This window comes from Apus apus, chromosome 11 (assembly GCF_020740795.1).
Source record: "Apus apus isolate bApuApu2 chromosome 11, bApuApu2.pri.cur, whole genome shotgun sequence".
Taxonomy (NCBI): domain Eukaryota; kingdom Metazoa; phylum Chordata; class Aves; order Apodiformes; family Apodidae; genus Apus; species Apus apus.
Genome location: NC_067292.1, coordinates 214,299 through 228,174, shown reverse-complemented (window position 1 = coordinate 228,174; position 13,876 = coordinate 214,299). Strand labels below are relative to the sequence as shown.

Below are 13,876 nucleotides of genomic sequence, written 5' to 3'. Positions count from 1 at the left end.
GTCCGCCCGCCGCTCGCTGCCGGCCCCGCCTCCGCCGGGGGCGGCGCCGCTCGGCTGCAGGCGCCGGGCCGCGGGCGGGCCCTCGCTCCTCGGGGTGCCGGGCGGCCGTGGCGCCTCCGCAGGGGAGAGCGGGGCCGGGCCGGGTCAGGCCCGGGGCCGGGCGCTGCCGCCGCCCCCCGGGGCGCAGGGTAAGCGGGCCCGGCGCGGCTGCTGGGGTGCGGCGCCCGCGGCGGGAGGTGGCCCCGCGTGGGGCGGCCGGTTTCTAAACAGGTGCATGAGCTCATCATGCACGTGGCGGCTTTGAAATTCCCAGTAAAACGGTGAATTTTGTCCTTGCAGGGTAAGCGAGATCCTGGTGAGCTCGGGCAGCGCAGCGGAGCCGCCCCGGCCCGAGCAGCTGCCGCCGGAGGGCCCGGGGCTCGGCGCCGCTCCGAGCCGCCCGCCGGGCCTCGCGGGACCCGCGGCCGCACCGATGACCCCCCCGGGGCGGCCCGGCGCGGCAGGCTGGGGCCGGCCCCTGGAAAGCAGGTGAGAGCCGCCCGCCGCGGCGGGCCCGGGGCGCTGGCAGCCGGCGGGGCGGGCCCGGGGCGCTGCCGGGGCCGGGGCTGCCGGGCCCCGTGCCCGCGCCGCGCGCTCCGGCGGCGCCGCCATCTTGCCCGTCTGTCTGTCCGGCCGCCCTTTGTCTGTCTGCGGCTCCCGGCGCCTGCAGCGGGACCGGGTAAGGCGGGCCGGGCCCGGGCCGCCCGCCGGAGGGGCGGCAGCGGTGGGGCCGCAGCCCGCGGGGGCCGGGCCGGGCTGTCGGTCTGTCTGCCGGGACGAGTCCCTCGTCCGTCCGGCGGGAGCCCGGGGTGGGTTGGTGCCTCCGCCCGTCCCCCCGCCAGAGGAGCGGGCTCCGTGCGTCCCTCCGCTGGCGGGCGGGATCCCTCCTGCCGGCCCCGTGAGCTGGGGCCGCCGGCCCGGTGCCTCAGGAGCTCCCCGTGTCCATCTGTCCGAGGGAGGCAGCATCGCGGTGCCTGTCGGTGGGAGGGGGACAGAATCCCCGTGTCCATCTGTCCGAGGAGACGTGGGTTTAGCGCCTCCGTGTGTCTGTCTGTCCGGGGGGTGCTGGGACCGTGTCCTTGCTCTGTCGGTCTGAGGGTGACCAGTCGAGGAAGTGAAGCTGGGGGGGTCAGTGTGTCCCCCCCGCGGGACACAAGGTGGGGTGTCGGGGTCCCTCCCCACGCGAGCTGCAATGCCAGGGGTCCCTCCTCAGGTGTCCCCACCTGCCTGCCCAGGGGTCCTGGCAGCGGGGGGGGCTGCAGGTCTGGAAGGCTGGTGAGCTCTGTCCCTGTCCCGGGGCTGCCGCCGTGTCTGGGGCTGGGCCTGCTGGGCGGCCAGTTCCCTGCTCTGTCCGTGCCTGGTGCAGCCACCAGGACATGGCAGGGCCTCGCGTCCCTCTGCTTCCCCTCTGCCTGGGGGCAGAGGCAGGGCAGGGGCCGCAGGTCTGATTAGGCTCTTGCCCCATTGGCTGTGGGAATGAGCAGGAGGGAGAAGGGTGTTTGGGCTGAGGTTGGAGTCACTCTCGCAGCAGGACACTCTTCACTTTTTGTGTGCTGCCTGTGACTTCGCTCAAAAACTGGGTGGGACTGCTCGTCTGTGGTATGTCCATTTGTGACACGCCTGTGGATCGTGTCGGATGCTGGCACTGAATGTGGCTGTGGTGATGCAGAAGGGTGGGAATGGCCCGGAGGCAGCCAGCTGCGTTTGGCTAGAGGCCCAGGAGGTCCCAGTGGTGTGTGACAGGCTCTTCTCTTCTCAGGTGAGCCCTCTGTGGAGGGAACGAACACTGTGCTCCCAGGTCAGGGAAACATGTCCCGTCGGAAACAGACCACTCCTAACAAAGTTCGCTGTGAGTATTCTGTGACACAGCACTGTGGGATCCTTGCCCTAGCTGGGTTGCTGTGGAGTGAGGTGGGGAGGAGTGGAGTGATGAAAAGGTACAGTTTGTGGGGAATGGTGGTCACCCAGGTTTTGTCTTAGGAACTGTGAGAAGGGAAACTGAGCTCTGTGCATCAGGGGACCTGGCTGTGTCCTGGCATGGCAGGACAGGGATAGGCTTGAATGAACAACTCATGCTGTGAAGGTGGGTGTCTATGTGCAGGGCCTGTAGCTGTGCTTTGCGTTCACACTGTCACAGGTGCGAGTGTACTTGCTCTGGCCTGTCCTGGGTAGCAAAGGAAGTTCCAGGTGAGGTGGTTTGAGTGTGTGGCTGAAAGCCAGGAGGTCCTGGGTTCTGATCTTTGCTCTATCACGGACTCAATTGACTGACCTAGGACATGTTACTTAAGCTCACTGTACCTCAGTTTCCTACCAGATATTGTAAGTAGAGCCATGTGCTCTTCCCTTGCAGGGGACAGGCGATGGCTTAGTAATTCACTGGGCAGGTAGAATTTACCTGTCAGATCTTTCTTGAGCTGAGCCCATAGGATAGGTCTCTGTTTCTCCAGTGTTGTCAAGACACTGGAGTTTGTTTGAGAGTGAAAGGGCTGAAGATGCTGTACCTCAGCACTTCTAGTGGGCAGACTACAGTGAGATGTTAGTGAAGCTGGGAGATAAGTATGGATGTTTGGCTGCAAAGGGAAAACTGCACATACACAGCTTTTGTTTGAGTGATAGCAGCAGGGGGAAGTTGCGGGGACTGAAGCTATGCCCTTGTACGTACCCAGCTTTGTGGCTGGAGACAAGTTTGGAATTTGGGATGGAATGAGGAAAACAAATTTCCAGTTCTGTAGACATGTGAAAGGAAGACTGATGAGAGGGCTGTAGGTCCTGCTGCGCTGGAGTAGCTGTCAGGAGCAGGGGACAGGGCTGCAGCCCTAACACTTCCTCACCTTGCTGATGCTGCTGGCCTGCATGTCTGTGTTCTCTGTGCTGCCTTTTTGTGTGGGTTCAGCAACAGGAAAGGTGCACACTGTGCTCTGTGCAAGGGGAAAACACCTGGTGAGGCACCCTAACACTGCACACTTGGGGGTGCACTGGGGAGAACTGCCTCTGTCTGGGCCTTGAAAGGCCCGTGGCTGCTGGAGCTGGGTGTGGGGGGCTGGCAGAGCCTCCCGTGGTGGCCAGTGTCACAGTCCTGAGGCTTCTGGCACCTGCCCTGACTTGTGCTCTCCAGTTCCTGCTTCTGGGCACTGGGCTCAGCAGTGGACAGAGCAGAGCTTGGATTCACCTGGCAGTACCTTAGTGATGTTGGAATTGTCTTCCCTTCAGAAATTTGACATGTCCTGTGTTTTGTCCTGTGATGCTCATAATCTTGTCCCCACATACATTTGCTTCTCAGAGTGCCCAGCTATTTCTGCTGCCATTTAAGCCAGTCTCCCCCAGGGCAGGCACCACTGCTGTCTTCTGGTGCAGAGCCACAGTCTCTCATGGCTGGGAGCCAGGGGCACAGCAGCTCCAGTGCTGCAGGTGGTTTCCATGGTGTTTAGATGGGCTGTTTCCTGCACTCAACTGCCTGAGGGTTACGTTCTGCAGAAGCTTGTACTATCATATGCAAAACTGTGCATGTTGTGGATTTCAGTTGTGCACTGTTTTCACAGTGAACACTGAATCTGCAATATAAATGATGACATCTCCAGTGTTGGTGTCAGGGGAAACTATCTGACAAACATGCTACCAGCGGGCTTGAGGTTGAGGTTATGGCATCGGGTGTGCCATAGAGGAATTCTGGGACCTGCTTACCTCCTTGACATGTGGTACATTGCTGCAGAGCAGCTATTCAACAGGAACCATCAGGAGCAGCAAGTAGGACCACAAGAAAACAAAGGGACTAAAAGAGAAAAGAAACATGTCAGTGGTGCTGTCTCCACCTTGGGATGGAAAATCTTGTCTGTCTTATGATGAACACCACCAAATCGTTGGGACTTCTCTGTCTACCCAGCCTGCTGTGTATCTGGAGGGCCCAGAAATGCCATGCAGTGCACTGACGAGGATAATCGGAGAGAGCATCAGCTCCAAGGACTGGGTGAACCAGCAGAATGAGGAGTCATAGCAGACATAGCAGACACGTTTCTGAGACTTCTTCACAGGGACTGAAGTGGTTGGGAGGAGAGGAATAAAAGGGACAGCAGGTATGCAGCTTTTTACGCAGTTGTCTGCCGCTGGGGTCTGATTTGGCAGGCTGTGGGGCTGGGGAAGTGCTTTTTGGATTTGCATAAATACCACTGTGAATATCTAACTGGACAAATCTGTGGGAGGACAGTGCCTACTTCTTTTTTGCATGGCCACTCCATGTTATCTTCCTTCTTGGATTGACTAGGGAAGGCAACAGCTGCAGATCTCCTCTCCCTGGCTTGCTTGGTGCCACCTCTTTCCAGGGTTACTTTCCAGGCTTGGCATGGCCCTCATCTAACCTTGCTCTCACAACAACATGTTTGCTGTCCTCACCTAGCACAGAATCACTTTGGCATGCAGAACAACTGGCTGGGAAGTTGTCTGGTTACAAGTTGAAACAGTTTTAAATGGAAGCTGATGTGTAAGGAAATTCAAAATAATACAGAAGCAATGATGAAATTTACTACTATCCCAAAAAGTTTAATTTGTGGGATGGCCAGTCCTACAGTTTTAATTGTAGCCATTTCCCCTTTGGCAGGGCTGCAGCACATAATTGGCTCCTAATAATTTAATGTTGTTTTGCCACAAGGTCCATGAAAAACACACCTGACTAAGCAGTAACAAAAAAACCTGTGATATTGGAAAACACTTCTTACAGTGACCGCTCCAGATCGAGCTGAAAAATACAACGCAGTCGCATTCTTCCTGTGGAGAAACCTTAACTTGGTTCAGCCTGGTCTTTATTTTCTCCCAGACTCCAAAGTATAAAAGCATAAAATCTCTCTAAACAATTCATCTGGTCTTGCATTTGAGCCCCTCCACGGCTGCCCTGTCCTTCCCGCAGTTACAGGCTCCTCACTGTTCTTGTGCTTGACAAAATTCCCCACAGATGTTGGCCTGCACTGTTCCTTTCTCTCCCTACTGTCCTGAGCTGCTTTTCTTTGTGTTGCTCATACCCTTTGCAAGTGATGCTGATTTTAGAACTCTTGGGAACAGCTTCTGTTAGTCAAATTAATTCCCACTTCTTAGCTCTATTTATCCCTGTCCCAATATCCCATTAATTTTCCACTTCCTTCTCTCTCCCCCTGACACACACACATTCTCTGCTCTTCAGTGTTCCTTGAATTCTGCTCTGTAATTCCCAGTTTGAAGAGAAAGTGTCTTGCAAGAAATCACACCCAGCATTCAAAGCCAAACTGAAATGTTACTTGCATCAAAGTCTTTGGTTCTTAGGGGGCTCTGTGGGCTGCATTGTTAACTCTTTCAATTGTGTTGTTTTTCATTTCAGTAACCACTACAGCAGTCTGGACAACCCAGAATAGCCATGGGGCAGGTGGACTAGATCCACAGTGGTGGAAAGACTTGCAAATTTCAGGTCCAGGAAAGGAACACAGAGAAGACCTACATGGACAGGGACTTTGGGTTGATGTACAAGGAGGGAATGAATTGGCTTCTCTCTGAGAGATCTTTCTCTTTAGGAAGGAAGACAGGGGAATAATGCAGTTTATTTTGATTTTGTTTTGGGGATTTGGGGGTTGTTTTTTTTTTCTGTGTTTATTTTCCAGAACACCTGAGAGTTACCCTGCATTCACACAGTTCAAGAAGGGAAGGGCTCAGGAAAAAAATCCTTTCTGGCTACCAAGTTGATACACCACCATATCCTAGCAGTCGTAACTGCCCCTGGTGCCCAGTCCCACAGGGCTGCCCCTCACCTCCACAGCTGCTCACCTGGCATCCCACTCATGTACAAGATTATGGAGAGGAGAACTGGAATGAAAAGCAGAGGCATTTGTATGATCTTTCACTGTCCTTCGTATCTAGCTGATTGTAAAACACAGTGACTCATTTTGGTGTTGTGGTCAGCCTGCAGCCCTTTTTGTATTTAATAAAGCAACTTCTGGAGAAGAGTCTGTGAGTTCAATATTGAGCATAACATCCCTTGCTGATAGCAATGGTCCTGAAGCTGTTGTCTTTCTGACTTTCCAAGCCAATGTCAGTGGTGTGGGGGTGTCTATATATGAGCTTGTGTGTGCAGAAACAATAAAAGTATAACCATGTACCTATCAAATATGGAAGCTCTGAAGCTTCATCAAAGTAGGACTTAGTACATCAGTAGTTGAACTGGACACTTCCCTTAGTTCTTCTTTTGGAGACAAAATTAGTTTAATATGCAAAAATTTATGTATAAGCTAAAGATGGCATTTTTTTTAAAGTTTGTCTTTCCCAGTCCCATTATGCCTTTTAGATACAGGCTGGTGAAGAAGGCACAGGATGTGGTCTGGTTCACAGCCTGCACTTCTGGCTGAGCTGATGGTTCTCTGCACTGTGCTGAGGCAACACCAGCTTGGCCTGGCATGTTGGACAGAGGCCACTGGCAGACATCATCACTCTTGGTTGTGGTGACTGATGCTGGCATTGCTGATGAGAGAAGTTCCCTCCTCAGTCATCTCATAGGAAGGTCTCAGCCCTTAAAATCCTGCAGACTGTGCATAGTCTGTGTATGTGAGCAGTAACTTTCCTGCCCTCAGACTCAGGCTGCTGCTCAGTGGAATTGTAGCCGTCTGGAGGGGAAGAGGGGAGAAAACAAAACACCTCACTGCTTCCACCAGCAGGTGCAGGGGTGTTTGGCAGTCCTTTTCTCTAACAGTCACAGTTAGCACGTCTCCAACAGCAGTTTTACATCTGCCCCATCTTCTGCAGGTTTTCTCATTTCGCCACGCTTGGTTTTCTTGCAAGACTTTTCTGGTCTCGGCTTTTTCCTCTGCTTCTTGGAGAGGCACTGTGATTCTGCAGTGTCTGCTGTTTGTTCCTCACCAATGTGAGGTTGTGGTCCAGACATAAAAGCAGCATTTCAGGTCATGAAAACCATTCTGATGGGGGAGTACATGTGTCCCAGCAGTCATGATGGCACCTGCTGCTTTCAGTGACAGTAGATTTAGAGGGTTCCTCAGCAACCCTCCTCAGCCTGGATTGAGTTCTCAAGGCTTCTCTACAGAAACCTCTTCTCACGTTTCTGAAACAGAATGATAAGTGCCTTCAGATGCTGTAGGAAACCTCTGTGGGGATATTGGGAACTAAAACTCTCCCACACTGTCTGTGAAACTTCAGAAGGTCTTTGAAATCTTAAATTCCTGCTTTTTAAAGCACTGCCCAAAATTGCAAGGCAAGCACCAGAAAGGCAGTGTGGGTGCAAATGTGGGACCAAGGTGGCTGGAAGGTGTAGCATGTGGGAGTGGACCTGTCCTTCTAACAGGACTGGTGCCCTCTCAACAGGTTGAGAATTCAGTCCCCTGGTTATACTGATGCCAGTTGTGGCTCTATTCTAAAAGGTACAATTTTGTTCTGAAAGCTTTTGTTTTATGTGAGAAATGCACTGCATCTTCCTGAGCATTTTTGCATTTATCCTTTGCATGGCTCTTGAGAACTTAGAAATCAGTTGATACATTGAATCTAAAAGCTAGCCCGCTGGGAACTTCAGCACCTTGTCCCAAGTGCTCCCAGCTCTTTAAATGAGGCAAGACATGATTATACCTGGAATAAAGTAATTAGTTTGATTTAATATGAAAATTAATGTTTGCCCTTTATTGTTATTCTTTGGAACCCAAGGTTCTTCTCAGCAGGGACTGCTGTGAGGAGTTTTCTTTCAGACAAGCACAGATAATTGCCTTCTTTCAGTGTGTTTGCCTTCTACTGAGTTGAGGTGCTAGTGACCAGTGTCTTTCAGTAGACCAGGCTGTAAGCTCTCCTCAACGAGCTTCTCAGCTCACTTCTTCAGCAGCAAAGCCAGTTATTTGTCATGTAAGCGGGAGAGCAGCAGCTCTGAGCACAGGCACCTTCTTGTGAGCAGGTTGTCCTCAGCCCTCCTGGGACAGAAGGTGGTGACAGAGCATGCCAAGGATAAACCCTGGTTTTAGCATCACTGTGGAGAGCAGTTGAAGTGCCAGGCACCTGGGGAGGTGTTATTTTTGTGCAAGTTGCCTGTTATAGCAGGGAATAGGACTTAGTGATTTAGAAGAGCCCTAGAGCACCATGCCTGCTGTGGGATACTGTCACAGTTCTTCAGTGGCCTCCTCTCCACCCAGAGCTGTGCTGTGGCTCTGCTGGCAGGTATCTTGGTAGCAGAGACAGCCACCTGGCTATTTGTAGCAGATACGTGGGTACTTAAACACTTTCTGAGAGGTGAGCTCAGCGGTCCTGCAGGGTGCAGGTGGGTGGCCCCACACCAGTTGGGTATTTGGCAAGCCTTGGTGGTGAGAGCAATGGAATGGCACCAGTCTGACTCTTTGTCCTTGTGGCTGCCAGGGGAGCAAGTCTTTGCAGGGCTGGAGGAGCAAGCCCGCCAAGCCATGATGAAAACCAACTTCCCTGGAGCTCTCGGGAACCAAAGGCCAGCCATTCATCCGCTGCAAGACCCTGACTCCAGCAGCAGTGAGTTCTGCCCCTTCCAGTAATGGCAAGGTAGTGGACTGGGGAGACTCTGTCAAGGGGTGAGGTGCTGCACAGCTTGTGGGTGTCTACCCAGGACCATCTTACCCACCTCCTCCTCTGGGTTAGCCCTTGGCTCCTGCGCAAGGCTTGGTGTGAACGAAGAGCAAGGGCAGGGCTGCTCCCTGGGGGAAGGCGAGCCCAGAGCCAAGGGCCACCACAGCACAGACTGGGCAACCACCCCACCACTGGGCTGCAGTCCCAACTTACCAGGGCAGGGTGACAACAGCAGTGGTGCCCACTGATGGCCCAATGATTGTCAAGCAAGGCAGGGTGACAGGCCAGGTCCAGGGACCCTACAGAGCACTTCAGTCCCTGGAGAGCCCCAGCCTGAGCCGAAATGGAGCCCCTGGTCAGAGGGGGTGGGCAGAGGCCCCAGGACAGTTAAGGTCTATTTGTGCCCTCCAAGTCCTGACACTAGGAATAACTGCTTTGCACTTTCCAGGTGGCAGTGAAGATGAGGAAACCACCCAGGATGAGGTTTCTTCTCATACATCTGAGGAGGATGGATCAATGGTGAAAGTGAAGAAAGAACTGGAGAATGCAGAACAGCCTGTGGCTGGAGCCCCCCTGAGGAGAGAGAATGAGGCAAGTGTGTACTGGCTCTGCACTCACCCTGTCCTCCCAGGGAGGGAGAAGGGTACTTACTGTCTAAGCACCTCCTCTCCCCACCATGGCTTCCTATCTTTTTCTCCCTCCCACCTCCTCCAAATGTCTCATGGCAGGAAGAAAGGGTATGAAGAGCTCTTGGGCTGCCAGGAACAGGAGATAGCAGGCACAAACTGCCATTCTCACAGCTGGACAAGGTGGTTGTGCAGGATGTCCCTCCAGTTCTTGTGCCTTTCTGACTCCCCCTTCCTTCTTCCTACAGAGCAGCCCTTGCCTGCCAGAGAGCTGGGGTGTGAGGCAGGTCACGAGGCCTCTGCCTCCTCTCCCTGAGACAGCAGGAGTTTTTGCTCCAGGGCTGCCTAAAGGGAGTTTTGGACTGTGAGGACACAAAGCAGCCTCTTCGGGACTGGGCACATGGCCCTGGATCTGGTCGTGGCCTGTGTGCACTGCTGACCAGACACCAGGGGAGGGGGATGCCTGAGGGGTCTCTGTGCCTTACATGAAGGGGCTTTTCCTCCTTGTAGGTCCCTGAGAGTTTGAATGCTGACCCACTGCTGGGACTGTCACAGTGCCCCCTCTGCCAGCTGGAGTGTGGAAGCAGAGACCAGGTCATTGCTCACGTGTACCAGGTAGGGGATGGCTCCAGACTGTCTGATAGTTCTGGCCTTAAGCCTCTCAAGCCCCAAAACTAGAAACAACCCAAAGCACAGGGTGGTTTTGTTCTGCTCTTTGCAGTCACTGAACTGAGTTTCTAGCCAGCACATGACTGAAGTTTACAACAGTAAATAAACTGTGTCCAGATGGTGTCCTGGGGAGACAATCAGCAAGGCACGGCCCTGCAGATCTGGGAAACATAACTCTATCCCCAGGCACTCCCCACAAGCAGTTGCAGGCTAAGACCAGGCAGTTCCTCCAGATTAAACATGGAAACAACTTTTGCATCATTCAGTAAGATAAGAAACCCTCCTCTCCTCCTAATGACTCAGTTATTTCTTTTGGACCTTTATCACAGTTTCTATCCATTAAAACAGCTGTTCTTCCTCTGAAATTATTCCAGTACTGCAGGAAATCTGTGCTGGAATCTCACAGGTTTTGTTGCCAGTGCTCTCTTCACATCTGTTTGTAAAAGAAAGAATGCAGCAGAACTAAATTGGCCACTTACTTGCACTGGCTGACTGTCTCCATCTAAGCCCTTCCTCACCAGCATCCTGCCTCCTGCCAGGCCAGTTGTGCTCTGCCCAGCCACAGCAGCTCCTCAGTGCTCTTCTGAAAACACATCCAAGTGATGTGGCTTTTAATTGTTTCTCTTGCACGGGAGTGGAGCTGTAGGAAGGTTTCTTCCTTACTGTTTGACCTGTGACACCCCGGAAGTCTTGAGCTTGGTCTGGGAGCTGTCAGACAGCGGTTCAGTGGTTAAATGTTCCCATTCCAAGAGGCTGAACTGAATGGTTTGCTGGATCTGTTGGATCCCCTGCTGGAAGGGGAGCTGGGCACTTTGTAACTTACAACCTGTTTTGCAGCACACTGCAGCCGTGGTGAGTGCCAAGAGCTACATGTGTCCTGTGTGTGGCAGAGCCCTCAGCTCACCCGGATCCCTCGGGCGACATCTCCTCATCCACTCAGAGGACCAGCTGTCAAACTGTGCAGTCTGCGGAGCTCGCTTCACCAGCCACGCCACGTTCAACAGGTCAGGGTCACCCTGGCTGGGGAGTGGGCTAGGGTACCCCCATGAGAGATGAGGTGGGTTGCCTTAAATGACACAGAAGTCAAGGCTCTGGACCCAGTAGGGCCTGTGGGAGAGTTGTGAACGCCCCCAGAACATGAGTTTCCCTGAGTCCCTTCCTGCCTGCAGCTCCACATCACCTGCTAAGACCTCCAGGGGCTGTGCTGCCAGAAGGGTGTTCCCTAGCTCTGAGACGAGCTACAACTGTGCAGAAAGCACTGGGGTCTCCAGTCACTGGAGAGCAATCAACTTGAGCAGTGCATCAGAGTGGGTCTGTCCTGCTCCGTTGGGTTAATAATTTCCAGAGCAGGACTACAGGCAGAAACCCAAATGCTCCTTGTTTGTGTCCTGCCTGGTGGAAGATTATCTGCTGTGTAACAGAACAGGGCTGAGCAGAGAAATCTAGAGGTGGTGGGGAGGAGCAGCTTGCTGGCTAATTCCTGCTCTTGCACTCTTCCAGCCCAGCTACTGCTCTGGGCCAACCCGCTCCCGACCTCCAGACACGGCGTGGCTTCGTTTCAGAGGTTCAGACACATCAGGGCAGGACTGGTTGAGCAGAGGGCTCTGTCGTGGCCTGCGGTGGGGCTCTGTTGGTCGCAGCCCCGGGGCCGTCAGAGGTGGGGTCTCTTCTGTCCGCACCAGGGCTCTGACGCTCCTCTCTCTGCCTTCCAGCGAGAAGCTGCCCGAGGTGCTCAGCGCAGACCGGCTGTCGGCCCCGCAGAGCCAGGGCCCCTCGGGCGGGGAGGGGCAGGACTCCGCGTTCCACAGCGCCGTGTACCCCGCCGGCATCCTGCTGGTCTGCAACAACTGCGCTGCCTGCCGCCGGCTGCTGGCGGCCCCGGGCCCCGCCGGGCGCGGGTGGGCGCTGCGGCGGCAGAACGAGCCGCTGGCGGTGCGGCTGCAGCGCCTGGAGCGGGAGCGCGCGGCCAAGAAGAGCCGGCGGGACAACGAGACGCCGCAGGAGCGGGAGGTGCGGCGGATGCGGGACCGAGAAGCCAAGCGGCTGCAGCGCCTGCAGGAGACGGACGAGCAGCGGGCGCGGCGGCTGCAGCGGGACCGCGAGGCCATGCGGCTGAAACGCGCCAACGAGACCCCGGAGAAGAGGCAGGCGCGGCTGATCCGGGAGCGCGAGGCCAAGAGGCTCAAGCGGCGCCTGGAGAAAATGGACATGATGCTCCGGGCACAGTTTGGCCAGGACCCCTCGGCCATGGCCGCTCTGGCAGCTGAAATGAACTTTTTCCAGCTGCCAGTGAGCAACGCAGAGCTGGAGAGCCAGCTGCTGGGCAAAATGGCCTTTGAGGAGCAGAGCAGCAGCGCCCTGCACTGAGCCCGCGCCCCCGGCTGCTGGAGGCCTGGAGACCTCCCTGACCGGCCGCTCCCGTTTTCTCCTGGACAGAGCAGAACGGAGCCCAGGTGTCCTGCAAAGTAGCCGTGGTGGGAGCAGATTCGGAGGATACGGGCTGCTCTCGGGGCCAAGTCACAGCCTGTGAACAGAGGAAAAATAAATTAGTGCTCACGTTTATTTGGTCCCCTTCTTTACCTTTGGTGCTTCGTCCTGTTCTTGGACCTTTGCCCCCGGGTGGGTTTGAGCTGCTGCTGAAGGCTTACCTTGCTGGAAGGGGATCTGGTTCACTGCAGCAGGAATGATGGAGCTGAGTACTTAGATAGTCCCCACCTCTTCCAGGAGTAAATGCCTTGCAGATTGTGCCCAAAAAAAGGAAGCAAAGGAGGACGTCATCTCCCTGGAAATGGCTGTGCACACCTCTCACCTTAACACTACCATTACATGCTTATTTGCAGTAGCCTCCCTGGAAAAACTAGAGGAAACTGAGCTCCTGTTCTATAAACACTCACAGAAAGGCTGTCTGAGGTAAGCAAACAGCAAACAAGTTTGCTGCTTTACTCACAAGGTGATTTTCACTTAAACAGCATTTCAGATTTGCAAGTGAAAGAGTTGATTGAATGGTGAACAGTTAGGGCAGGTCAGCTCCCTAGTGCTGTATGGATTTGCTTTCCCCTTTATCCAGCACTGGTGAGGCCACACATGGATTAGTGTTCAGCCAAGGGCTTCCCCAGCACAGAAGTCCCACAGATGTGCTGGAGATGGTCTGGCAAAGGGCCAGTAAGAGAGTGAAGGGACTGGAGCATCTCTCCTGTGGGGAAAAAGTAGGACTGTTCAGCCTAGAGAAGAGAAGGCTCAGGGGGTGGGGCAGGGAGCTTATGAATGTTTATAAGTATCTGAAGGGAGAACCTGAAGAAAACGGAATGAGGCTGCTTCCAGTGAGAGGCACAAATGGAAACACAGGAGGTTCCCTCTGAACATCAGGAAACATTTTTCACTGTGAGGTGACTGAGAACTGGCACGGTTTACCCCGGGCAGCTGTGGAGTCTCCCACCTTAGTGATATTCCAAAGTCCTGAGCAGCTGGACCTGGCTTCACCTCTTATATTCGGTTTGAAAATATTTTGGTTTGAAAATAATTTGTCAAAGTCCCTTAAAGCCCTAGTTAATGCTGGCAATAGTTGTCTTCAAAGTGCATGATGTTGCATTTTTCGTGATAATGAACTAACCTTGCAGACAGTCTTGTGGATGCTTGCTACAAAAAAGCATTCCATCTTTTCAATACTACAGTCTCCTCCACGTGCCACTGTAACACCTTGTTTCCTCACATCATTCATCACATAGAACTGACATCCAGGAGACATCCTTGCCTCCCTCGCCCTTGGAAAAGGCACCAGATCTGGAAAGGGTCTGTTCAGTTCCGTGTTACCTGTGTTCTCTGAGCTGATCACTCACTTGTATTCTTATCTCTGCCCATTTTCATACTCAAACTGGCAGTTTGCTTCTCGCAGTATTTGCTGTTGCTCTATCTGGTGTGTTCTGCTTGGCCAGCAGAGATGTAGCTGAAACTCCCCCTGCAGCATCCCTGGCACCTGATCATTATTCCAAGGGGTTCAAGGAAAAGGC

The 13,876-nt window shown here is 54.0% G+C and overlaps 1 protein-coding gene across 9 annotated transcripts; it reads left to right on the top strand.

Moving 5' to 3' along the window:
* The first annotated feature begins 50 nt into the window (after window positions 1-50).
* On the top strand, window positions 51-12,431 carry ZNF821 (zinc finger protein 821). 9 transcript variants are annotated; one of them, XM_051629846.1, is made up of 8 exons: window positions 51-188; window positions 340-528; window positions 3,920-4,109; window positions 5,381-8,520; window positions 9,023-9,165; window positions 9,711-9,815; window positions 10,707-10,873; window positions 11,582-12,431. In XM_051629846.1, exons 4-8 carry the CDS (start codon window positions 8,352-8,354, stop codon window positions 12,234-12,236), a joined length of 1,239 nt encoding a protein of 412 aa, XP_051485806.1. In that variant the 5' UTR covers window positions 51-188; window positions 340-528; window positions 3,920-4,109; window positions 5,381-8,351; the 3' UTR covers window positions 12,237-12,431. The 9 variants fall into 9 exon arrangements, with proteins under 9 accessions (XP_051485806.1, XP_051485810.1, XP_051485813.1 ...); XM_051629850.1 differs by lacking the exon at window positions 3,920-4,109 and adding an exon at window positions 1,799-1,888 and having other exon boundaries at window positions 8,395-8,520; XM_051629853.1 differs by lacking the exon at window positions 3,920-4,109 and having other exon boundaries at window positions 8,395-8,520.
* Window positions 12,432-13,876: the final 1,445 nt, after the last annotated feature.

What these genes read in the sequence shown, in the direction of transcription:
- ZNF821 (XM_051629846.1), top strand. Translation starts at nt 8,352, where the DNA reads ATGGAATGGCACCAGTCTGACTCTTTGTCCTTGTGGCTGCCAGGGGAG. An exon ending in AGACCCTGACTCCAGCAGCA is followed by an intron (nt 8,521 to 9,022) that starts GTGAGTTCTGCC and finishes TGCACTTTCCAG; the next exon opens with GTGGCAGTGAAGATGAGGAA. An exon ending in TCATTGCTCACGTGTACCAG is followed by an intron (nt 9,816 to 10,706) that starts GTAGGGGATGGC and finishes CCTGTTTTGCAG; the next exon opens with CACACTGCAGCCGTGGTGAG.